This window comes from Hemitrygon akajei, chromosome 14 (genome assembly GCF_048418815.1).
Source record: "Hemitrygon akajei chromosome 14, sHemAka1.3, whole genome shotgun sequence".
NCBI classification, from domain to species: Eukaryota; Metazoa; Chordata; class Chondrichthyes; order Myliobatiformes; family Dasyatidae; genus Hemitrygon; species Hemitrygon akajei.
The window spans coordinates 21,689,752-21,716,608 of record NC_133137.1 but is presented as its reverse complement, the minus strand read 5'-3'; the positions used below and the strand labels follow the sequence as shown (position 1 = coordinate 21,716,608).

Sequence of the window (26,857 nt, the reverse complement as noted above, 5' to 3'; positions counted from 1 at the left end):
CAACAACACCCTCCTACCTGTGCAATGTCCGTACCCCTCCGTCTCCCTCACATTCATGTGCCTATGGGAATGTTTCTCATTTAATATTTTAATATATATTTCTTGTTGTAACTTATATTATGTATTGGGCTGTACTGCTGCCGCAAACAACACATTTCGTGATATATGTCAGTGGCAATAAACCTGATTTCTAAAACACTTCAGGCATTTCCTAATTTAAGAGGAGGGAGAAAGGTGAGTCCGAGGATGTTAAGATCAATGTACTGGCAAGTCAAAGGCAGGTTAGGGAGGGCAAGTGAGGGGTGAACTCAGCTAAAGTGGCAGATCGTTAAAGGTTTCGACGTGAGGGTGGTGCAGGATTATGGACGACCCCGGCATGTTAGAACCAAAACCACTGATGAGAGTTTTGACAACAGTTGCAGTATAACTGACTGGGAGTGGAGGGTGGCAATGTTTATCCGAGTGGAAGTAAGGTGATTTGGAGATAAATAGAAATTTGGAAGTCGGGTTCTCAGTTCACGAAATCGCCTGACCTCGCCGAGGATCCCTCAGCTGCACTGCGAGGCTCAGAAAGGGAATAAAATAAGGAGCATGGTCTACACTTCTCCTGGAGAAAAACCTGCACAGGAACAAGATCCTGCAATCAGGTAGTGGTCAATGGTGAGGTGATGCCAGCTGTCTACATGAAGGCTCGATCCCTATCAGTGGATAATTTTATGCAATAATGCACAGATGAGGAAGGACAGATCCTTTTGACCAGGGGTTCCCAACCTTTTTTATGCCACGGGCCAATACCATTAAGCAAGGGGTCCATGGACCCCAGGATGGGAACCCCTGCTTTAGACAATTTCAAGAGTCATTGTGTGGAGGATAAAGAAATATCATAGAAACATAGAACACAGAACACAGAGAACATTCCTGGAGGTGAAAAAGTTAGGAACAACGTGACGTAGAGCAGGACCTCAAGGAAGAAATAAGAGTTTTACTGGGAAAAGACACTTAGAGTGAGCCCCTGGGCGCATAAAGTTTGTCATCGGGAATATCAAAATGATAGTTTGGTATTCATACCCATCCAAATGCCCTCAAAGTATTCTGCAATCCATGGTTGCTGTAAGGAGAATCCTCTGCTCTCCTTTGAATAGGGGAACATAGTTTCAATGATTTTGAATGCAGGGCTTTTGTTGCACATTTCATCAAATATTGACATTTTGCATGTTGCAATACACACTCAGGAATAAATGATTTGTTTAAAACCTCCTCTCCTCACCTGCCCAACACCTCCCTCTGGTGTCCTTCCTCCTTCCCTTTTGCCCATGGTCCACTGTCCTCTTCCGTCAGATTCCCTCGTCTCAGCTCTTTATCTTGTCCACCTACCACCCCCCAGCTTCTCACTTCAACCTACCCACCTTCCTCCTCACCTCGTTTCACCTACCACCTCCCAGCTTCTCACTTCAACCTACCCACCTTCCTCCTCACCTCGTTTCACCTATCACCTGCCAGCTTCTCACTTCAACCTACCCACCTTCCTCCTCACCTCGTTTCACCTACCACCTCCCAGCTTCTCACTTCAACCTACCCACCTTCCTCCTCACCTCGTTTCACCTACCACCCCCCAGCTTCTCACTTCAACCTACCCACCTTTCTCTTCACCTCGTTTCACCTACCACCTCCCAGCTTCTCACTTCAACCTACCCACCTTCCTCCTCACCTCGTTTCACCTATCACCTCCCAGCTTCTCACTTCAACCTACCCACCTTCCTCCTCACCTCGTTTCACCTATCACCTCCCAGCTTCTCACTTCAACCTACCCACCTTCCTCCTCACCTCGTTTCACCTATCACCTCCCAGCTTCTCACTTCAACCTACCCACCTTCCTCCTCACCTCGTTTCACCTATCACCTCCCAGCTTCTCACTTCAACCTACCCACCTTCCTCCTCACCTCATTACACCTACCACCTCCCAGCTTCTCACTTCAACCTACCCACCTTCCTCCTCACCTCGTTTCACCTATCACCTCCCTGCTTCTCACTTCAACCTACCCACCTTCCTCATCACCTCGTTTCACCTATCACCTCCCAGCTTCTCACTTCAACCTACCCACCTTCCTCATCACCTCGTTTCACCTATCACCTCCCAGCTTCTCACTTCAACCTACCCACCTTCCTCATCACCTCGTTTCACCTATCACCTCCCAGCTTCTCACTTCAACCTACCCACCTTCCTCATCACCTCGTTTCACCTATCACCTCCCAGCTTCTCACTTCAACCTACCCACCTTCCTCCTCACCTCGTTTCACCTACCACCCCCCAGCTTCTCACTTCAACCTACCCACCTTCCTCCTCACCTCGTTTCACCTATCACCTCCCAGCTTCTCACTTCAACCTACCCACCTTCCTCCTCACCTCATTACACCTACCACCTCCCAGCTTCTCACTTCAACCTACCCACCTTCCTCCTCACCTCGTTTCACCTATCACCTCCCTGCTTCTCACTTCAACCTACCCACCTTCCTCCTCACCTCGTTTCACCTACCACCTCCCAGCTTCTCACTTCAACCTACCCACCTTCCTCCTCACCTCGTTTCACCTACCACCTCCCAGCTTCTCACTTCAACCTACCCACCTTCCTCCTCACCTCGTTTCACCTACCACCTCCCAGCTTCTCACTTCAACCTACCCACCTTCTTCCTCACCTCGTTTCACCTATCACCTCCCAGCTTCTCACTTCAACCTACCCACCTTCCTCCTCACCTCGTTTCACCTATCACCTCCCAGCTTCTCACTTCAACCTACCCACCTTCCTCCTCACCTCGTTTCACCTATCACCTCCCAGCTTGTACTCCCTCTCCCACTTTCGTATTTTGCCTTCTTTCCCCTTCCTTTGCAGTCCTGATGAAGGGTCTCAGCCCAAGATATCGACTGCTTATCCCCTTCCCTAGATGCTGCCTGACTTCAAAGTACATTTATCATCAGAGTTTGTACACATTATACAATCTTGAGATTCGTCTCCTCACAGGCAGGCAGTAAACAAAGAAACCTGAAAGAAGCCATAGAAAAAAGACTGACAAACACCCAACGTGTTTGTGTGGGGGAGGAGAGAGAGAGGGGAGGGGGGAGAGAGATAGGGGAGAGAGGAGAGGGGAGAGGGGAGGGGGGGAGTGGGGAGAGAGAGAGAGAGAGAGAGAGAGAGAGAAAGAAATCATGCAAACAATAAAAGCAACCAAATAGCATCTAGAGTCCCTCTAGCATTTTGTGTGTGTTGCTCTGGATTTCCAGCATCTGCAGAATCTCTTGTGGTTAAGTTTGCACATCAAGCAGTTTCACATGACAAAATGTACTAATAAAGAATGAACGATTGCTCTGGAAGGATACTGTACAACATTATACAGATGACCCAGGCAGGACAATAAATTTAAAGCATGAATAGATATTTTTAACATTTTGATTCTGCAACCTGTATTCTTGCCCATTCACTTTCCACAGCCAGCCAAGTTACCTCGTGTATGTAAACATGCTGAACAAGATCGTATCTCAGCCTGCCAAAGCTTGTTTGTGGTTCAGTTAATTTCAATTTCCTTCCAACACTGCCAATAAAATGTCTTTGTTACTAGGGCTGAGGACAACAATGCAGAAACAATGGAAACCTGACAACTTAAAGCAGTGTAAGTAGCACCACTCCATAGTATCAGTCCCCCACTAAAACTGGTGGGCTGCGGTAGTTGTTCCCACCTCTTGGACCAGCCTCACCAAGGTTTCAGTCTTCATGTAACACAATTTTTCATTTCTATTTATTTAAAAGCAACAAGTGCCATTCATTGGTGGAATAAGGTACTTAAGTGCAATAGGAAGGATTGTTTTTGCAATGTTAAAGCAGTTTGTTGAGTGCAAAGATTTGTTAGACACCTTTTACGACTTTACTTGCTATTCTCCATCTCACTCCATGTTGGTTTGACAAGTACCTACATTTTACCACAGAGCAAACATTCCCAGATGAAAAAGATGAACACATCCAGGCCAGACGCCCGTCAAGCCGGTTTCTATGTTTTGACCAGTCAGATACCTGCAGCTGCTGTAAAGATCTAAGTGCCCAGTCATTTTTCATAGTTTTTCAGAAGTCCAAGGAGTGTCGGTCTTCAGAGGATTACAGCTTCAAAGGCTGCAGCTCTCTCCCACTTGCAGGATTAATACATGTTAACTTCAATTCATCCTTATAGATCTTGTAAAATGCTACCAAAAATACCTGAGACATGAAATAAAAGTTGTGCTCTTGCAAATTGTAAGTGAAAAGAAACATCATATTTCAACTTGCATTTCTTGACCCTTGCGCAGACCATGCAGTCTTGCATTTTGGATAATTGCAATATAACCCATCGTATGCAGCCCTTGTAATGCAGGGTCCACACATGTGCAGCAAAATTGGATTCGCTCCCATCGATATTTAAACCAGCCAGCTCCATGCTCTTCCCTCCTCCTTTTCTGTTAGGTTGCTTCTTGTTGAGTCAAACCAGAGACTCACAAGTATCTATCCAGAATCTCCGGCAAAATATGACACATCAGGAAAGATGTGACACAGTTTCATTGAAGTATTGACTCAGTTTTCTTCCCTATAGGCTAACCTCTATTGACATCAATGGATCTGGGATTGAAGGGGTGAACAACTTTAAGTTCCTCGGGATACACATCACCGAGGATCTCACATGGTCTGTACATACCGGCTGTGGTGAACTACATATACCTGTCTGGACACTCCCCCCCCTGCTGACTGCTCCTGTGGCTCCTCCCACAGACCCCGGTATAAAGGCGATTGGGGCCTGAGACCATGTAGCATGGTGGTCAATTGCTGCTTGTTCTTTCTTCCAGTCAATAAAAGCCGATATCTCGCCTCACGTCTCAGAGAGTTATTGATGGTGCATCAATTTTATTGACTGGAAGTTTTAAAACATGGAGAATATTTTACGTCCGGAAAAATTAGACTTGGACCCTCAAAACTCAGAAGCAGCTCTTGCCTTTGAACTCTGGCTTGCATGCTTCCAATCATACTTGGAGGAGGTTCGTGCGACTGAGCCCGCTATTATGCACAGAATTCTCCTTTCGAGGGTCACCCCGAAAGTTTACTCACTTATCAGGGACCTGCCGACCTACGAAGGGGCACTGGACGCCCTCAAAAGTACCAGCGGCCGGTGAACACTGTCTACGCAAGACATCGCTTAGCGACGCGGCGACAGCATCCTGACTGGCTGTGTCACTGCCTGGTATGGGAACTGTACTTCCCTCAATCACAGGTCTCTGCAGAGAGTGGTGCGGACAGCCCAGTGCACCTGTAGAAGTAAACTTCCCACTATTTAGGACATTTACAAAGACAGGTGTATAAAGAGGACCCAAAGAATCATTGGGAACTCAAGTCACTCCAACCACAAACTGTTCCAGCTGCTTCTGGGAAATGGTACCACAGCATAAAAGCCAGGACCAACAGGCTTCGGGCCTGATGATCCAGCAGGCCATCAGACTGATTAATTCATGCTGACACAACTGTATTTCTATGTTATATTGACTATCCTGTTGTACATACTATTACAAATTACTATAAATTGCACATTGCACATTTGGACGGAGATGTAAAGATTTTTATTCCTCATGTATATGAAGGGTGTAAGTAATAAAGTCAATTGAAACAAGGCAAAGTTATATCACAACCAGCCATCATCAGCATCATCTAATGTTCAGATACAAGGATTGCTTGTAGCCAAGTTACAATTTCTTAAAACATTGAAGCTCTTACAACAACAAGTGTTTATCATAACTAAAGCTTACCAGGTTTAGTTGACTCTCCAAAGTTTGTATCTGTTTCTGCAAATGTCTTCGCCGTTGTTGAACTTTCCCAATGCCGCCGATGGACATCTTGTGCTTAATAATTTTTTCTTCTTCTTCTTTTATCTGCACCATAACAAGAATCTCATATGCAACTGCACTAAAGCATCTTAACTTGTTTCTATATCAATGCGTTGCGTGCCAGGCTGCAAACACTTCCACAGAATAAGTGCATTTTCGGTAGATATAATGGGTGAGAAATGAAATATTTTCTTTCATATTGCTGAACATGGAAGATGGCAACCAGACATATGAATGAAATGCAGCTTATGTGCACGTATTAGACCACTAAATGGATTATCTCAGTGTAAGGCACTATAGAACGGTGCATGTTAATGGTGGGATGCATCTTCGAACACCAGTGTTTGTTAGTACCAGATTTAAGTCGTGCTACTATTGCCAAGCAATAAGCCGTGTCCAGGGCAACTTCCCATAGACAACAAGAAGGCTAAACTTTCAGGTATCGTTTTCAAATCAGCAGATAAGAGATTAAAATCAAGCCTACACTGCAATCCTTAAACGAATATAGATAAACAGAAATAGAGAGGGACAACACACACAAAATGCTGGAGGAACTCAGCAGGCCAGGCTGCATCTGTGGATACAGACGTTTCAGGCTGAAATGTCGACTGTACTCATTTCCATAGATGCTGCCCGGCCTGCTGAGTTCCTCCAGCATTTCGTGTGCGTTGCTCTGGATTTCCAGCATCTGCAGATTTTCAACCCTCACTAAAACTAAATGGCACTGAAGCACCATTGACTTACTTTAAACCAAGGAAGAGCTGGTTTAAAGTCCCAAGCGTGGGTCTCACAACTGAGCTGAGCAGAAGCAACCCAGGGCGCCAGAACTGGGGGGAAACCCGCTAACTGTGAGCCGCAGGCACCCCTCTCTCCCTCTGCTTATCTCAGCGGCCTGAAAGCAGACTTTTTAAAGAAAATTTGTGACGCAATCTCTTTAATAATGAATATATTGTAAGTGAGATCTTGCCTGGTGCAAGACACCTGGGGACAGCTGCACTTTGGGGAAGATTTCAGTGCAGACCAGTACCCTGCCCACCCTGCCTGCACCAACAGGCTGGGGGCAAACTCAGGGGAGCTCCTCTTCTTCAAGATGGACCTTGGGTGAACTTCCTAAGGCAGCTGTGAGCAGCAACCTGTGATCAGCAGCAGCCTGGGATGACCAAGGTCAGGAAGCTGAGAGTGGCCATTACCTCAACCTTGACCTTCAGGAGCAAAGCAGTCAGGGAAAGACATACTGTAAGTAAAAAGAGGAAATGCTGGAGACAGCCAGCTATTCACACACCACCAGAGAAAATGTGAACCTTTCAGGTTGACGTTCTTCCCCAAGTTCTTTGCTTTTGCAGGTGCATAAGACACCAGTGACACAACGCAGGGAGATGCACTTCCAAACAACAGGATACCTGGAGACGTGCGTGGATTTTCTCTTCTCTGGGTGATCCAACTTTCAACGGGATAGAACAAACCTGATAGAACGTTTGAAGGTGCACTATTTAAATTCTCAGCCTATTCTTGCGAACGCTGACTGGCCGCAATTGTTCCAAAGTAACAAGTGAAATAGCTAGTTACGTTTGCTGTCAACAGGTTAAAAAGTGGTTAGGCCACATGTTGTTTTATAATGACAGACCTATGAAAAACAAGGAGACGATTCTGACCCTTGTACTCATTCCCTATTCAAGACGACCATGACTGATGTTGTACCCTGTGCTATTTCCCTAAACTAACCCTAAATCCTTTGGTTCCCTTAAAATCTAAAAATTTATCAGTCTCTGTTTTGGATGAACTTCCATAAGCGTTCATTTCTCTCTAGGCCAGGGGTTCGCAACCTTTCTAATGTCACGGAGCCTTACCATGATCCTGGTTGGGAAGCCCCTGCTCCAAGTGAAGAGATCTCTTCTCATCTCAGTCTTGGCTGGCTGACCTTCTTTGCCCCCTTTTGTTTATCTGTGGAAATCATTTTAGCAGATGTGGGTCTGTTGAAGATGACAGAGAATGCCTCCATTATCTCCTTCGAAACCGTTAGGCACTAATCATCTGGGCGCAGGAACTCATTGGCTTTCAGTTGCATTACTTTCTCCAGTTTCCTTACGACTGATCATTTCTTCCAGCCGTGCAGCTCATCCAGACTTGTAGCTAAAATATTTGTATCCTTAGTCCTCCAAATAATCTCTCCCAGCTCAGTCTATAAGGGCCCTACAGTTACATTTGCAATTCTTTTCCTTATTACAAACTCGTAGATGTTTCAATTTGTTTTTATGTCTCATAATGTACCGTAAAGCACCCTGTACTGTGTTCCCTTAATATATTGGTTTGACCAATACTGGAAATTCAGCAGAATTTGGTCACTTTTATGTATTTTTTATTTTCTTTAAGTCAGCAATACACAATAAGAAGTTAATAAAATCCTTCCTGCTTTAACTGTAATAAATAATTCACTATTTCTAAAGTAAAGTTCAATTTACTTCTATAAAAATCTTCATCACCATCGTGTGTCATATGACATAGGCGACCATCATTGTTCTTGGCAAATTTTTCTACAGAAGTGGTTTGCCATCGCCTTCTTCTGGGCAGTGTCTTTACAAGACGGGTGGCCCCAGCCATTATCAATGCTCTTCAGAAACTGTCTGCCTGGCGTCAGTGGTTGCATAACCAGGACTTGTGATGTGCACCAGCAGCTCATACGACCATTACCACCAGCTCCCATGCCTTCACATGACCCTGTTCGGAAGGGCTAAGCAGGTGCTACACCTTGCCCAAGGGTGACCTGCGTGCTATCAGAGGGACGGAGTGCCCTACACTTCCTTTGGTATTTTTTCCCCCGCCACCCTATAAAAATCTTCACCTCTTTAAAAATAGTCTCACTTGAAAGGTGTATGTAGGTTTCGCCTTCATTCGACGCCTGATCTGCCACTTATTTCCAATGTCTTCTGTTTCCAAATAAGACCTCTAGAAACATTTTTATGCCTCTCCACTTCATTCAAGGCACCTTGCATCAAAGATCCAATGTAATTTGATGTTGGGGTGTTTATACCGAGTTTGGCAATTAGCCTGCATACGTTTCAGCGCCAGTCAAGGTGACATCCTCAGTGCGCAGTTATTGGTGTTTCTCTCTGGGAGTGCTCGCGTTTATAGAGCTACCCCCCACCCGTTTGCCTTGGTCCTGATCGACTACCCTTCCCCATCGCTTTCAAAGTGTCACTGGTTAACCTGTTCTGTAGCTCACAATATTTAATTGCACTTCAGCTTGTTTATGTGTAATCCATCTGGAGTGTCATCCTTACTTTCAAAGGTTATTATGTGCATTGCGCATTACAGTTCTTTACACCCCGGTTTGGAGAAAAGTTGTCTCATTTGACAGTATACATGTATATAGTGAAATGATAATAAACTTGACCTTGACCTTTAGCCTATTAGCTCGGCAAATATCGCAACATCAAATGCCTCAACCCAAGCTGCCAATATTCACCACTAAATGATGTCCAGAATCAACTAAAGGAAGCTTGTAATTAATTCTGCTTCACCCATAAAGGATCCGCTATTTTGGCATCGTTTCTAAACCTTGAGACATTCCTTCCACATCCTAGAAATGTACCTGAGCATCAAGCCTAGCAATTAGATTCTTCTCCTGCTCAGCAAGGCAGTCATACTCCTCTTTGCTTTGAATCAATGTCCTTATCAGCGCTGAATCGTTAATGTCCTTCTGTACCCTCTGAGACGATGTGACAAGGGCCAGGTTTGTCACTAGAGTGTTGTGGTCATGCTGCAATTGATTTAGCTCTCGTCTGTAAAAGAAAACATAGATAGATAGATAGATAGATACTTTATTCATCCCCATGGGGAAATTCAACATTTTTTCCAATGTCCCATACACTTGTTTTAGCAAAACTAATTACATAAAAAAAAGTCTGAAGGTAATTTCGGAAAGAAGGGCTTCATTTTACCAGCCAGGAGTAATACAAGCCGCTGGTCCCTTACGTGGGTCTTCTGCACTGACTGCATTGTGTTATATACAGGTACATTTGTATATGTGAGACCTGACCCATTTCATGGCAAGTATGTTTAATTATTACTGAAGTCCATTTCCCCAATGAACCTGTGCTGTGCAATAACACCCATAAGACCAATGAACCTACTAACCGGTACGTCTTTGGACTGTGGGAGGAGACTGGTGCACCTAGAGGAAACACACGCAGTCACGGGGAGAACACACAACCTCCTCACAGACAGTGGAGAGAATTGAACCCTGATTATGTAGCTAACCGCACAACACCATGCCATTTTCCCTTGTGTAAAAAGATAAATTAATCCTTTTCAAAGCTGTCGTGCACAGCAAAGGAAACGCCACCATTCTGCTCCAGCTCTTGGAACATTACGGTTTAAGATGGCGTTACTGAAGACTTGCAACAGCTTACTTGTGGTTCAAAAGCAAAGGAATTTGATCAAAAACATTACTAACAGCAGTTTTTTTTTTGAAGTAAATTATGGTAAACTACACCGCAAACAATGACGAGGCGAGTGAGGGCAAAGCTAATTCGAGAGGGTGCTGCAAAATCAACGTGCTTGGAGCGGGAGCCGTGCTGATTGGAGAGGACAATTCGGAGAGGAAAAGACAAGATGGGGGAGTTCCGATGCCCGTCCGATTTACTCAGGTGTGAGGGTAGATGGCTCTAAGCGCCAAGTCCATTTGGAGAGGTCAAATACAGCTTCTTCAGCAGCTAAATCCAGGCCCGAATCAAATCACTGGGTGACACGTTCTAAACACAGAACAATTTGCAACCGCAGCAAAGCCTGGGGCCTAATGTGAAGTGCAATACGCAGTTTGGACAATCTAAACAACAGCCCAGAATGGCAGGGCGTCAGGGGTCAGGCAAGGCGCTGAGCTGATTTGGAGAGGTTGAGAACTGCTTCCTTAGCAGTGAATTCTCGGCCCAGAGCAACTCACCATGGCAGGGCCCAGTTCCCAGTGTGAGGTTTGGACAATTTAAACGCTGGCCCAGATATTCTGTGGGCTCCTCTCTTCACGACGCTAAGTCTATAAGACTGCCCCCTGACTGCTGTGCTTTGTGTCTGTGAAAATTGTGGCAACTTGCCCTGCTAATAATGATGAACTGAATACCGAGGCTTTGGGCCTACTCCAGGCTTCTCTGGGGAGTTGGATCTAAGGTCTCAATTTGGTTCAGAATGCTGTTGTTGTTGCTTGCTTCTATTGTTTGCATGATTTGGTTTTTTTCTCTCTCTCTGTGTGGGAGTCTTAATTTCTTTTTTTGTAATTCAAAATTTTATTATTATTTATTCTTATTTTACAAAGCAGCACAGCATATCATAGAGCAGATACAGTACAGCATATTTATACAGCCATCCCATGATAGTAAAACATATAAATCTAAGAAACAGAAAAAAACTTCTAATTTAAGTTTAAATTAGCATACAGCCAAAATTGATCCCATGTGTCTTGCACTTTTCCCTCACTGTTAATTCTTCCCAACATGCATTCATATGATGAAATCTTAACCATTTCCTCAGTCCATTCCCTCACAGTGGGACATCTAGGTTTTTTCCAGTTTTGCAATAGAATTCTTGCAGCTGTGATGAGACCCACCTTTAAAATAGTAAATCTGTCATTGTTTACATTATGTATCATTGTCCTATCACCCAGGAGACAAGAGCAGTGTAGAACTCGACCAATTCCCCAACAAATCAAGAACTTTACCCCAAAATGGACAAATCATGGAACACTCCCAAATCATGTGAAAATATGTGCCCACCTCATTTTTACATTTCCACCATATATGATTATCAACAATCGCCATTTTGTAGAGTCTAGTTGGTGTCCAATAATATCTGTGTACTATCTTATACTGAATAAATTTCCCTCTCGCTTCCCTAATATGTCTACCCACATTTGATAAAATATTTGACCACTCATTATCTTCAATATCACTTCCAAGATCCTTCTGCCATACTGCTTTGAGATTGTTACACGGTTCACCAACAGAGTGCTTGAACATTTTATAAAACACTGATGCTTTATAAACTTCCTGTGGTAGTGTAAAGTATTCAGTTAAAGGGTTACTTTGTGGGCCACCATTCTTGAATATGCTACTAACGCAATGTCTTATTTGTAAATACTTCCAGAAATTCCCTTTATCTACAAAGTTATATTTCCTCTGTAAATCCACATATGACATAAAAATCTCATTCTCATAGAGATCACCTACTGTATTTACACCTTTAATCTTCCATTCTTTCCAGTACACCATTCTTTTCCCAATATGTATCGCAAGGTTATTCCAGAACGAGGAGTATAACTGATTTAAATGTGACATTTTACAAGCTTTATGAATTGTACTCCACACACTCTTTGAGTGAAATAGTATAGTATTTAGATTAGTCTTGTTTTCCACATGTCGTGAGAGAATGTTAAGGGGAGAATGTGGTGCAGCCAGGCTCCGTTCTATAACTACCCAATCTCAATCAACATCAGCCCTGTCCCAATGTTTAGCTAACTTGGTCATTTCGAAGGATAATTTATATGCCCTGATGTCCGGTAGACTGAGCCCACCCATGTCCCTGGACATACACATCTTACTCATTTTAATTCTGGGCTTCTTCTTATCCCATAGAAAGTCACTAATAATTTTGTTGTATTGCTTGTAGATCAAATCTGAAATATTTAAAGGAGGCATCATAGAAAGATAGTTAAACTGAGGTGCTATGACCATTTTAACTACATTGACTTAACCCCAGAGTGACAGTCGCAGTGACCCCCCACTCATCCAGATTATTTCTTATCCTACTCAGTAATGAATCATAATTTAAAGTAATTATTTCATCCAAATTCTGACTGAGTTTGACCCCTAGATACTTCATTCCAACTGACACCCATCTGAAATTAAACTGAGATAGAGTCTTAATTTCTTTTAACTGGGTTCTTTCAGGATCTTTGTGACTGCCTGTAAGCAAACAAATCTCAGGATTGTATACTTTATGCATTCATTGATAATAAATGCACTTTGAACCTTTGAAGATCAGTAGTGTGTCATCATCTCAGTAACTAACGGTGGAGCACAGGCTCCCCTTGATTTAGAGTCACAAAGTCATGAAATAATACAAATGGGAAACAGGCCCTTTGGCCCATCCTATCCATGCTGATTGAGTTGCCTCATCCAAGCTCATAACCTTGTCCTGCTGAAGGGTCTCAGCCTGACATGTTGACATTACTCTTTTCCATAGCTGTTGCCTGGCCTGCTGAGTTCTTCCAGCACTCTGTGTGTGTTGCTTGGATTTCCAGCATCTGCAGATTTTCTCTTGTTTTTTCATCCCATTTTCCCACTTTTGACCCCTATTCCTCTAAATTCCTCCAATCTGTGTACTTATCCAACTATCTTTTGGTTACTGATACTGTACCTGCTTCTATTGCTAAACCTGGCAGCTCATTCCACATAGCAAACGTACCCCTCACAGAATGAAGGAATTGCTTCTCAGATCCCTTTTAAATCTTTCACCTCTCACCAGAAAACTATGTCCCCTGGTTTCCCCTACCCTGGGGGGAAAAGCAGGCTTTCACCCCACCTACTTCATGATTTTATATACCTCCGTAAGGTCATGACATTTAACCTTACTCCTGCATAGATGATTTCCATGATTTCCCTCTCTAATAGCACTTTTATCTAAAAGTTACAGAAATATGCCTAGAAAGTTCAGACTGAGATTTAATTGATAGATCAGTTTATGAGACAATACTAGCAAATACTAGACAATACCAGAAAGCTCATGACATCATAATCCATTTGGATTTATCTTGTTATTAGTTTTCAAAGTTCAAAGTAAACTTATTATCAAAGTACATGTGTGTCACCACAGCCCTGAGATTCATTTTCTTGAGGGCATACTCAATAAATCCAAATTAGAATAATAACCGTAAAAGAATCAATGAAAGACAGCACCAACTCGGGCATTCAACCCATGTGCAAAAGACACAAACTAAATACAGAAATAAATAATAATAATAATAAATTAATAAGCAATAAATATAGAGAAGGGCCCTTGGAAGTGAGTCTATAGGCTGTGGGGATATTTCAGTGATGGGGCAAGTGAAATTAAGTGAAGTAATCCCCTTTGATTCGAGAACCTGATGGTTGAAGGGTAATAACTTCCTGAACCTGGTGGTGTGAGTCCTGAAACTCCTGTACCTTCTTCCTGATGGCAGCAGTGAGAAGAGCGAATGTTTTGGGAGGTGGGGCTCACTGATGATAATGCTTTTCTGCGACAACACTTCATATAGATGTGCTCAATGGTTTGGGGGTGGGTGGGTGCTTTACCCATGATGGACTGGGCCGTATCCACCACTTCTTGTGGGAGTTTTGTAGTTTTGTTTGAGTTCTAGGTTTTTTTTTCCATTCTTATTGTTGTTTGGCAAAATCAGGGATTTTTTTTGTTATTGAACAAAGATTTAGGCCAAGGCAACAACACACACAAAACGCTGGAGGAACTCAGCAGGTCAGGCAGCATCTGTGGAAAAGAGTACAGTCGACATTTCATGCTAAAACTCTTTGGCAGGACCCTTCTCTTTTCCATAGATGCAGCCTGGGCTGCTGAGTTCCTCCAGCATTTTGTGCGTGTCACTTAGATTTCCTGCACTTGCAGAGTATCTCCTAATTGTGACCAAGGCAACAACATCCAGTTTTTATAATAAATTGGAAGACAAGTGACAGAACCAGTGGAGCCACTGTCTCACTGCTCCAGTGTCCTGGGTTCAAGCCAAACCCTTCCAGTGCTGTCTGTGTGGAGTTCACATGAGTGTTTCCTCTGGCTGCACCACTAACCACATTCCATCCCAAAAACATGCACGTTGGTAATCAAGTTGACCAACTCTCACCATAAGGCCTGTATATAACCTGTGGGTTAATTGGACATGGTGGCGTAGTGGTTAGCACAGCGCTTTACCGTACAGGCAACCCAGGTTCAATTCCCGCCGCTGCCTGGAAGGAGTTTGTACGTTCTCCCCATGACTGTATTGGTTTCCTCCGGGTGCCTTGGTGTCCTCCCACAGTCCAAAGACGTACCGGTTGGTAGGTTAATTGGTCATTGTAAATCGTCCCGTGATTAGGCTAGGGTTGGATCGGGGGATTGCTTGAAGAGTCGGGAGAACCTAGATGTGGGTTGTCAGTGTGGGCAGAGGGAGTTACTGGGAATATTGTGGGATTAAGATGAGTTAGGGTAGGAATAGTGCAAATTGAGCTCATGAGACTGAGTGGTGTTTCTGTGCTCTATCTCCCTATGTCTCTATGACTCTAAACTGGTGAGTGTCATCCAAGCATGTTCCTGCTGATCCAGTGTTCTGCCCCAATTCACAACACCGACTGCAAACTATGACATGTCCACAAAAGCTGAAAAGCTCAGACTCTGTATCTCAAGTTTAAATTTAGCACCCGTTCGATCCTCTTTTTTGATATGCCACGCTGTATCTCGTGTCTGTACTTTCACGTTCCAAATACATTTTGAAATTAATGGTAATGATATTAACAACATCATTCTCTCATTGCTACAGTCGGAAGTTCCCACCTGCTTCAAAAGGGCAACTTTCATACCAGTGCCCAAGAAAAGTAGTGTGAGCTGCCTTGACGACTAGCATCCAGTGGCAGTCACATCTACGGTGAAGAAGTGCTCAGAGAGGTTGGTTATGCCTGGAATCAACTCCTGCCTAAGCAAGGGCCTCAACCCACTGCAGTTTGCCTATCGCCACAATAGGTCTACAGCAGATATGATGTTATTGGCCCTTCATGTAGCTTTGGATTCACCTGGACAATACTAATACTTATGTCAATGTTCATTGACTACAGCTCAGTGTTTAACAAAATCTGACCAAAAGCTCCAAAACCTGGATGTCTGTATCTCCCCCTGCACTGGATCCTCATCTTCCTCACTCCGGCTGTGCGGACCAGAAATAACATCTCCACCTCACTGATAATCAACAGTGAAACACCTCAGGGATGTGTGATTAGCCCACTGCTCTACTCTCTACACCCATGACTGTGTGGCTAGGCACAGCTGAAACGCCATCTATAATTTTCTGACAATGCTAATGTCGTTGGCAGAACTTCAGATGGTGATGAGAAGGCGTACAGGAGTGAGGCAGATCAGCTGGTTGAGTGGTGTTGCAGCAACAACCTTGCACTCAGTGTCAGTAAGACCAAAGAATTGATTGTAGATTTTGAAAAGGATAAGTTGAGAGATCAGAAGTGCAGAGAGTGAGCAATTTCAAGTTCCTAGGTGTCAATATCTCTGAGGATCTATCTTCAGCCCAGAATATCGATGCACTTACAAAGAAGGCACTACAGTAGCTATATTTCACTGGAAGAGATTTAGTACGTCTCCAAACACACTCCCAAATTTATACAGATGTACTATAGAGAACATTTTAACTGGCCGCATCACCGTCTGGTATGGACAAGCTACTGAACAGGATTGAAAGAAGCTGCAGAAAGTTGTGAACTCAGTCAGCTCCATCATGGGCACTGGCCTCCCCGGCATCCAGGACATCTTCAAGGAGCAACGTCTCTAAAAGGCGGCATCCATCATCAAGGATCCCATCACCCAGGACGTGCCCTCCTCTCATTGCTATCATCAGGGAGGAGGTACAGGAGCCTTAAGGCACACACTCAGTGATTCAGGAACAGCTTCTTCCCCTCTACCATCTGATTTGTGAATGGACATTGAGCCCATGAACACTACCTCACTACCTTTTTTCTTTTGCACTATTTATTTACTTACTGTAATTTACAGTTTTATTATTATATATTGCAATGTGCTGCAGCCGCATGACAACAAATTTCACAACATTTGCCGATTCTGATACAGGGGGATCAGAGCCAACCAGTCCCTAACAGAAGCCTATTCAAATAATGCACATCAGAATTATTATGAAGGATTGCAGTGCAGCTAATACAGTTTTATACCCAAAATAAAAGTGTAATATTCATTTCGCAATGCCCTTTACTCAAGGAGGAGATACACGAGGTACAGGTATAAGTCTCTAGAATCAATCTTAAACCTATAAACTTGCAGTTCTATGCCAAGCATCCTGCTAATTGACAGTTGTTTATGCTACATAAAAATGTAAGTTTACTGTTCTACTAAATGGATTCAGGAGTATGACAATACTACAGTCATTTTAGAGACCGAAACTAAACTTGAAAGTATTATTCCTCTTTTTTTCAGAGCAGCCTTACATTTTGCTTGTACACGGGACAAAATTCTTTCCTCTTTTCAAATAGCAGCCTTACATTTTGCCTATACACAGAGCAAAAAATGGTTTTAGAGAAAGCTTTGGATCTTGCTGGTGCAAAACTTCACAGTATGGCCACAGTCTTTAACCCAGGAGTTGCTTTTTCTGATTAATGTGGAGCACAATCTCCTTTGGGAATTTATTTGCTGCTGTAGTCCTTTGAGGCCCCAAAACAAAGCTGATTTAGAAAGGTTTCCCAAGTTTCTGGTCTACAGTGCAGTATACAAAAATGCAAAGTCAGATTTCCAACGTGTTCAGCCCATTTCTCCGGGACAGGTTGCTTTCTGGCTGAGTATTTCTTGTTTTCTGTTCCCTACAGTCCTTGGATGGCTTTATTGAGAGATGGAATTTTAATTGTTGCAATAAAATTCTATATATAGTACAATGATTCCTGTTTAAATTCCATCTTAAAGTCCATGATTCTTTTAACATGTCTGAAGTTAAAATCACTCAAGTGCATATAAAGATTTTTTTAATCTGTTATATTTTCTGCTCAGAAATAAACATTGTAAGGCATCCATTTCCAGAGATTATTTTTTATTTATCTATACAATGGGCACAGATGTCTGTGGCAAATGCAGTATTTATTGATCATCCATTATTGCCATCTTCCTAGAGGACCACGACCTTGTCATGGTTTAGAGGCTTGCATGCCTCAATGGCCCAGAGAGCTATGTTGGCTGGAGTCAGGGCCTTGTGCTTTGGCTCTTGGTAGGGTCAACCATGCCAAACAGGTCAAAGGGTAGAGACCAGACTAAGAGTGGTCCACCAGTCCTCCAGGTTTGGGGGGTTCAGCTCGAGGCTAACCACCCTGACTGGTAAAACAAAATTGTTATGGAAACAGCAATGAAGAATCCTTCTATACCTGTGTGTGTTGGTATGGACAGAGATGGAGGACCGTCATTTCTACCCTAAAGACTAGGGGCGTAATGGGCAGTAAGTCAGTCTTATTGGTCCTTGTGGGCTGCCCTCCTAAACTGCATCAGTTCAAGGAGACAGTCTGCCACCAGCTTCTCAGAACAGAAAATAATAGGTAAAACTTAACTAAAAATCACATTCAGGGAAATACTTCAACACTGGCCCCCAATTTCAAAAATGCGGGTAACCCAGTGATAATTTAAATACAAGTTTTTCTTTACTGATTTTGTAAAATCATTGAATGACAACCTAAATCAAAATAATGTAGGTGTTGGAGATCTGAAATAACAAGCAGGAAACACTAGATATCCACGGCCATCAGGCGCGAGAATGTGAATGCTCCAGTGTTTATGATCTTTCTAGGGAAATGGGAAAAGTTTTAGAGATGAAATTAGCTAAAAATTGCAAAGAAATTGGAGGGGAAGAGAGTAGAATAACCCATTTAACATCCCCAGCAACTTCTCACTTATCACTTTTAAATTTTCCCAGTTCTAATTACTTGAAACTACCTCCTCCCTGCTTCTCTCTCAAGGAGTAGGCTACTAAGCCTCTGAAGCCTACCCATTCAATATATCATAATGACCAATATTGGGTCTCATCTCCTCCTCTGTGCCAGATCTTTGTAGCCTTAATTCCCTAAAATATTCATCTACTTCCTCATTAAATACATATATTCCAGAAATTCCCTATTTCTGAGAAGAAGCTTCTACATGCCTCAATTTTAAATGACCATTGGGTAAGTATGTCACCTTGTCTGAGATGCTCCAAGTAGTGGACAAATCTCAGCATCTACCTTGTTATGGTTCCTTAGGATCCTAAGTGTTTCAATAAGATTATACCTCATTCTTCTAAGCTACAAAGAATTTAGTTCTGATTTCTTGAGACACTGATGGTGGACAACTCTCTCACCCCAGGAGGTAACCTAATGAATCTCTGTTGGATCTCCTCTAGTGCTAGTATTTTTTTTAATGTTTATTGAATTTTCAAATAGGTTACAGAAAGAAAAAAAATTATCAACCCTTCCCCCCTCCCCTTAACCCCACCCCCCTAACATATCCCTATAGAAAAATAAGAGAAGAAAAAAGAAAGAAAGAAAGAAAGAATGAATGCCTGGATATCAGAAGATCCCCACATGCTCCATGGAGTTCATAATAGCTTTAATATGTATATTTATTTCTTTCCCCAGATAACCAATAATTTTATCTTCAGAGCACCTATGTATTTAATCCTATCTTTTGTAAATAAGGGTGCCAAATTTTCAGAAATATTTCATATTTATCTCTTAAATTATAAGTATTTTTTAAGTGGATTGCAGCTAAAAATTTCATTCTTCCAATGATCTATACTTAAGTATGAATCCGATTTCCAAGTAACTGCAATAGCCTTTTTGGCTACTGCCAATGCAATTTTTATGAATTCTTTCTGATATTTATTCAATTTGGATTTCGATTTTATCCTTTCAATATCGCCTAGTAAAAATAATGTTGGATTATGTGGAAGTTGTATTCCAATAATTTGTTCCAGTAAAACTCTTAAATTTGTCCAAAAAGGTTGAATTTTAAAACAAGACCAAGTAGAGTGTAAAAAAGTACCAATTTCTTGATTACATCAGAAGCATTGATCAGATAAATTTGGGTTTAATTTATTTATTTTTTGTGGCGTAATATATAATTGATGTAAAAAATTATATTGCACTAGTCTTAGCCGGACATTTGTTGTATTTGTCATACTGTCAAGACATAGTCTTGACCAATTTGTTTCTTCAATTTTAATATTCAAATCAGTTTCCCATTTTTGTCTTGACTTATGAATTCCTTGTTTAATTGCCTGCTTTTGAATCAAACTATACATACAAGAAATAATTTTTTTTAATTTTTCCTTTTTGAATTAAAATTTCTATTTCATTAGGCTTCGGCAATAACATTGTTTGACCCAATTTATCTCTTAAATAAGCCCTTAATTGGAAATAACAAAAAAGAGTGTTGCTTGATATTTTATAGTTATTCTTTAATTGATCAAATGACATTAATATACTTCCTTCAAAACAATCTCCTATATATCTAATCCCTTTCTGAAACCAGTTGAATAAAAGTTGGTTATCCATTGTAAAAGGAATAAGTTTATTTTGAATTAAAGGTCTCTTTGCTAATAAAGATTTCTTTATCTCATCATCAACATTTATCTTATTCCATAAATCAATCAAATGTTTTAATATAGGAGATTCTTTCTTTTCCTGTATCCATTTAGATTCCCACTTATATATAAAATCTTCTGGTATATTTTCTCCTATTTTATCTAGTTCTATTCTAATCCATGCCGGTTTATCTTCATCAAAAAAAGATGCAATAAATCTAAGTTGATTTGCTTTATAATAATTTTTAAAGTTTGGAAGTTGTAACCCTCCTAGGTCAAATTTCCATGTCAATTTTTCCAATGATATTCTTGACCTCTTACCTTTCCAAAGGAACTTCCTCACACATTTATTTAACTCTTTAAAAAACTTCTGCGGTAATTGTATTGGTAGTGTTTGGAATAAATATTGTAATCTAGAGAATACATTCATTTTTACAGCATTTACTCTGCCTACTAATGTTATTGGTAACATCATCCATTTATCAAGATCTTCTTGAATTTTTTCAATAATGGTAAATAATTTAATTTATATAAATTCTTTATATCATTATCAACTCTTATATCTAAATATTTTATACCATTTATCGGCCATCTAAATTGAGTTATTAATTGACATTGACTATAATCTCCTTTAGTAAGGGGTAGAATTTCACTTTTATCCCAATTTATTTTGTAGCCTGATATTTTCCCATATTCTTCCAATCTAGAAGATAATTTACGCAGCGAATACAATGGGTTTGTTAAATAAAGCAAAACATCGTCAGCAAATAAATTAATCTTATATTCCTCCTGGTTATCTCTGAAACCCATAATATCTGGGTCTGTTCTAATTAATTCAGCTAATGGTTCTATCGCCAACACAAATAAAACAGGTGATAATGGACAACCTTGTCTAGTTGACCTTGTTAACTGAAATGATGTTGAAATTTGACCATTTGTCATTACTTCAGCTTTGGGATTAGTATTTAAGGTTTTAATCCATTTTATAAAAGATTTTCCTAACCCATACTTTTCCAATACCTTAAATAAGAAATCCCATTCCAATCTATCAAATGCTTTTTCTGCATCTAAAGCAACTGCCACACTCATTTCCTCCCTCTTTTGTGCCAGATGAATTATACTAAGTAACCGAGTTACATTATCTGCCGATTGTCTATTTTTGATAAATCCTGTTTGATCCATATGTATAAATTTTGGTAAGTATTTAGATAATCTATTAGATAAAATTTTTGCTATTATTTTATAGTCAGTGTTCAACAAAGAAATAGGTCTATATGATGTTGGCTTTAAAAGATCTCTATCTTTTTTTGGTAATACTATTAAAATAGCTGTCGAAAAAGATTCTGGAAGTTTATGCGTTCTTTCCGCTTGGTATATTAACTCCATAAAAGGAGGAATTAGTAAATCTTTAAACTTTTGTAAAATTCGGGCGGAAAACCATCTTATCCTGGGGATTTATTACTCTGAAGTGATCCTAGAGCTTCTTCGACCTCTTTTAATGTAAAAGGCATATCTAATCCCTTCTGTTCTCCCGAATTCAATTTTGGAAGAGTTATTTGTGATAAAAACCTTTCTATCTCAACATTATCATTTCGTGATTCTGATTGATACAGTTCAGAATAAAAATTCTTAAAAATTTCATTAATTTCTAAAGGTTTATAAATAATTTTATTTACACTTGTTCTAATTACATTTATCGTTTTGGAAGTCTGGTCTGTTTTTAACTGCCAAGCAAGAATCTTGTGTGATCTTTCACCTAGTTCGTAATATCTCTGTTTAGTTCTCATAATTGCTTTTTCTGTTCGGTATGTCTGAAGTGTATTATATTGTAACTTCTTGTTAACAAGTTGTCTTCTTTTTTCTTCTGTCATATATCTTTAAGATTCTTTTTCTAATTTTGTAATCTCTTTCTCCAATTGATCTGTTTCTACCATATATTCCTTCTTAATTTTAGAAGTATAACATTATCTGACCTCTCAAATATGCCTTCATTGCTTCCCATACTATAAATTTATCATCAACTGAATGTAAATTTGTATCTAAAAAAAACTGAATCTGCTTTTTCATGAAATCACAAAAATCTTGACATTTTAATAATATTGAATTAAATCTCCATCTGTAAATCGATTCCTCTTTATCCATCATTATCATTGTCATTATCAAGGGGGAATGATCTGACAATATTCTTGCTTTATATTCCATATTTTTCACTCTGTCTTGAATATTCGTTGATAATAGAAAAAAATCTATCCTTGAATAAGTTTTATGTCTATTTGAATAAAATGAATAATCTCTTTCTTTTGGATTAATTCTTCTCCATATATCAATCAAATTTAAATCTTTCATCAATGATAAAGTTAATTTTGCTACTTTTGATTTTGTAACAACCTTTGTTGATCTATCTAAAACTGGGTCTAAACAAAAATTAAAATCTCCACCTATTAATATTTTGTCATATGCGTCAGCCAAATTCAAAAAGGCCTCTTGTATAAATTTTACATCATTTTCATTTGGTGCATAAATGTTCATAAGAGTCCATAGTTCTGAAAAAATTTGACAATGTATAATTACATATCTCCTCGCAGAATCAATTAATACATTTTGTATTTTAATTGGTAAAGTTTTATTAACCAAAATTGCAACTCCCCTCGCCTTTGAGTTAAATGAAGCTGCGATAACATTTCCGACCCAATCTCTCTTTAATTTCTGATGTTCTATCTCTGTTAAGTGTGTTTCTTGTAAAAAAAGCTATATCTATTTTCATTTTCTTAATATATGTTAAAATTCTTTTTCTTTTCACCAGTCCATTAAGCCCATTAACATTAAAACTTTAAAAATTCAGTAAATTAGTCATTATTTTTAATAGGGTTACTCCAATCTATAATAATACATAATCTTTCAACTTTCGTAGTACCTTGGGGAATCTTTTTTAAATTCTTCATGTTGCTATGTGTCTCCCCCCCGATTGTCCAGGCAAAGAAAGAAAGATAAAAGAAAAATAGATTATAAAGAAAAAAATAACAAAATACCCCCCTACTAATGTTGTGAATGAAAAAAAACACAACATTACCCCCCTCCGTTGTACGGGTGATGGCAATCGCCATGATTACACACGTGAATCCCATAGCAATCGATCCGAAGTTCCCCCAGCTCCCCCGTAACATAAAAAAGAATATATAAGAGAAGAAAAAATAATATCATTACTCTCGATTAATATTTCTGAAATTTTAACCTTTCTCCCCCTGTATCATATAATTAAGAATATATTTAAATATTCTTCTATCCTTAAAATTCCATCAGTTCCATTCACTGTCCCTATCTTCATCTTTAATCTGTTTCACCTTTAAATCTTTGACTGTAATTAGCGAATATTTGGGAGTTCTTGTGCGAATTCTTCTGCATCCCGATAATCAGTAAAAAATCTTCTTTTTCCGTCATCCAAAAAAATTATCAGGGTTGCCGAGTGGCACAATATAAATTTATAGCCTTTTTCCCATAAAACTTTTTTCGCTGGGTTAAATTCCTTCTTTCTCTTCAAAAGGTCATAACTTATATCAGGATAGAAAAGAACATTTTTCCCTTCTATCATCAATGGCCCATTTCTCTTTCTGGCACGTTGGGCAGCCGCCTTCAGGATCTTTTCTTTATCTTGATATCTTAAGCATTTTATCAAAATTGATCGTGGGTTTTGATCAACTTGAGGTCTTGATCTTAAGGCTCTGTGAGCCCTTTCAATTTCAATTAACTGGGTTCCTTCTTCCATTTCCAAAATTTCCGGGATCCATTTTTGAAAAAAATTTATTGGATCCTCTCCCTCTATACCTTCTTTAAGTCCAACAATCTTAATATTGTTTCATCTGCTAAAATTTTCAAGCACATCCACTTTTTCCAACAACTGTTTTCTTTCTGATGTCCAGGCAGAAATATTACCTTCCATTTTATTCACTCTATCAATGGTGTCTCCCATTGTTTCTTCCAAGTTTTTAATTTTCTTGTCCATTTTGTCCTGTCTTTTCATCATTTTATCAAACATAATCTTCATATTTTTAATATCTTTTTTATTACTTTTAATGCTTTTAATTCATGCATTATTTGCACCAAAGTTTTTCTTATGTCTCCATCACCTCCAACCTCTTCCTGTTGCTCTTCTTTGTTTGTCTCTTCATCTTCATCTGATTTATCCAGAGAATCTGATTCCACCTCATCTTCACTTTCACTTTCAGTTCCGATCGTAGCTGGGAATTGTAGTTTGGGTTGCTCGTGTTTGCACATGCCCCTTCCTTCATGCATGCGCAATTCCTGTTGCTCTTTTTTTTTTGGAAACGGTTGATGTTGCCGCAGTTTCCTGCTCTGTATCGCCGGAGGCAAAATGCAGTTGAGCCCAGGGCTCTTTCATAGCGACCGGCCTCGATTCTTTTCCAACTTGTGTTGTCTTCAAAGTAGTAGTTTTCTTCTGCTTCTGTTTAGGAGGCATATCTTAAGACGATCCTGAATAGTTTATAAGTAGTTTTTAAAAAGTATTTACTAACTTTTCTTCACTTAAACGTTATTTTACTGGTTTTTAGCTGGATTTCCACGTCTCGATCCTACGTCATCATGTGACGTCCCCCCCTATATTTTTTTTAATAATGGGATCCAGACTGTAACCACATCAATACCCTTCACACTTACCATAAAACCATAAGATATAGGAGCAGAATTAGTCCATTTGGCCCATCAAGTCTGCTCCGCCATTCCATCATGCCCGATTCATTTCTGTCTTAGTCCCAATCGCCTGCCTTCTCCCCATATCCCTTCATGCCGATTAATCAAGAACCTATCAACCTTAGCCTTAAATATACCCACTGGCTTGGCATCAACAGCCACGGGTGGCCACAAATTCCACAGATTTGCCACTCTTTGACCTCTTTTTCTCCATTCTAAATGAATGTCCCTCCATCCTGAGGCTGTGTCCTCTGGTCCTAGTCTCCCTCACCATATCACTAGATCTACTCTATCAAGGACTCTCAACATTCGACAGATTTCATTGAGATCCCCCATCATCCTCTGAATTCCAGTGAGTAGAGGTCCAAAGCCATCAAACCATCAAACACTCCTCATATGACCAGCCTTTCAATCCCAGAATCATTTTTTGTGAACCTCTTTTGAACCCTCTCCAATGTCAGCACATCCTTTCTTAGGTGTGGGGCCCAAAACCTGCTCCCAACATTACTTCCCTATTTCCAGCCCCAAACCATGCAATCGAAGCCAATGTGCCATTTCCTCACTTACCACTTTCTGAGCTGACCATTCATGCAGAAAAGCACCGAGGTCCCTCTCTACTTTGACAATTTGCAATCTTTCTTCATTTAGCCAACAATCCATAATACTAGGTGATCTGCTGAGTATTTCAGTGTTTTCCTGTCATTGGTACTTCATCATATTTTATTCCCCTACAAGATCTGATGAACAATGCTTGTGACCACTCTCAGTATAATGTGATGCACGCCCACATCTTTGACATAGATCTGAAACGTACGTTCTCTTATTACCAATTCACTTACTACTTGAAGCAAATTAATGTCATCACCTTATCATTAATCCTTGTAACCTTAAATCATGGAAACCAGAGCGTTTTAATGCATAAAAATCCAAATGCAAATTGGAACCGTAACTAACAAAATACTACTGTGAATAAAGGCAGCTGACTTTCCACTGCTCTTACATTTTCCTATTCTATAGTTCCAAAACCAAACTTTACTCATTTAAATTTACCACTCCAATGACGCTTTTATCTTCTATGGGAACTAGGGACCACTGGAATGGTGGAGCAGACTCGATGGGCCGAGTGGCCTAATATATTGATGTGTCTTATAGTCTAAATATTCTGTCTCCTTTATTTGCAGAGATCTAAATAGCAAAGGAAAAATGTTCATAAATGCTATCCGTTCTTTACTTCTTTCCCTGCTGCCCTGAAAAGCCAAAGGCAATCCAAATCGGCAGCTTGTTAGATAAGATCCATTTCAAGTTAACTAACTGAATGCCTAGGAACAGCTCAAGAAACCCAGAATAAACATGAGATACCGATACAAATTACCCCCTTTGGATTATATGTAGTCACACTAGATAGTACTGCATGTCAGTAATCGAAAACAGAAATACAGTATATAATTGGATTCTGCTGTATGATTAAAAATAGCAGGGAGTATGAGCCATGACTAATTTATCTCAGTTCAGCTTAAAGCTAAATGAATAACATACTTCCTTAGCAAAAGATCAATATTCTAGATTAATTACAACTTTGTCTGAAATTGCAGCTTTAACATGCAGTATGAGAAATCAGAGTCAAAATTATTTGCTCTTACTTCACCAATTTATACTACCAGTGTTGCTGTTTTATTTGTTACTTGTCTTATTGATACCATATGATATACAGCCAAAGGATTGCAAAGTGATTATATACTTTTCCTACACTCAGTGACCACTTTGTTAGGTACATAGGTACGTTCCCCAGGGGGTTGCAGAGGGAGAGAGATGGAGTTGATTTATCAAGACTTTGGCGAGGAGAGGTGTAGGTCCTAAGCAGATTTTCTTTTCGTTATTTATTCGATCTTTTTTTCCATTTTGCACGTTTAGATCAGTGGGGATGCCAG

General features: G+C 40.2%; 1 protein-coding gene and 1 long non-coding RNA gene across 2 annotated transcripts in view; both read right to left on the bottom strand.

Annotated features, from left to right (window-relative positions):
- The window catches only part of LOC140738934 (coiled-coil domain-containing protein 63-like), a 33,570-nt gene extending 27,671 nt beyond the window's left edge, over positions 1–5,899 (bottom strand). Inside the window, exon 1 of the mRNA XM_073066947.1 lies at positions 5,813–5,899. Within this exon, the coding sequence (XP_072923048.1) occupies positions 5,813–5,899 (87 nt within the window). The remainder of the gene's footprint in view (positions 1–5,812) is intronic.
- A 3,616-nt stretch (positions 5,900–9,515) lies between these two features.
- The window catches only part of LOC140738398 (uncharacterized), a 56,700-nt gene continuing 39,358 nt past the window's right edge, over positions 9,516–26,857 (bottom strand). Inside the window, exon 3 of the long non-coding RNA XR_012101369.1 lies at positions 9,516–9,669. This is a non-coding gene — a long non-coding RNA (uncharacterized lncRNA). The remainder of the gene's footprint in view (positions 9,670–26,857) is intronic.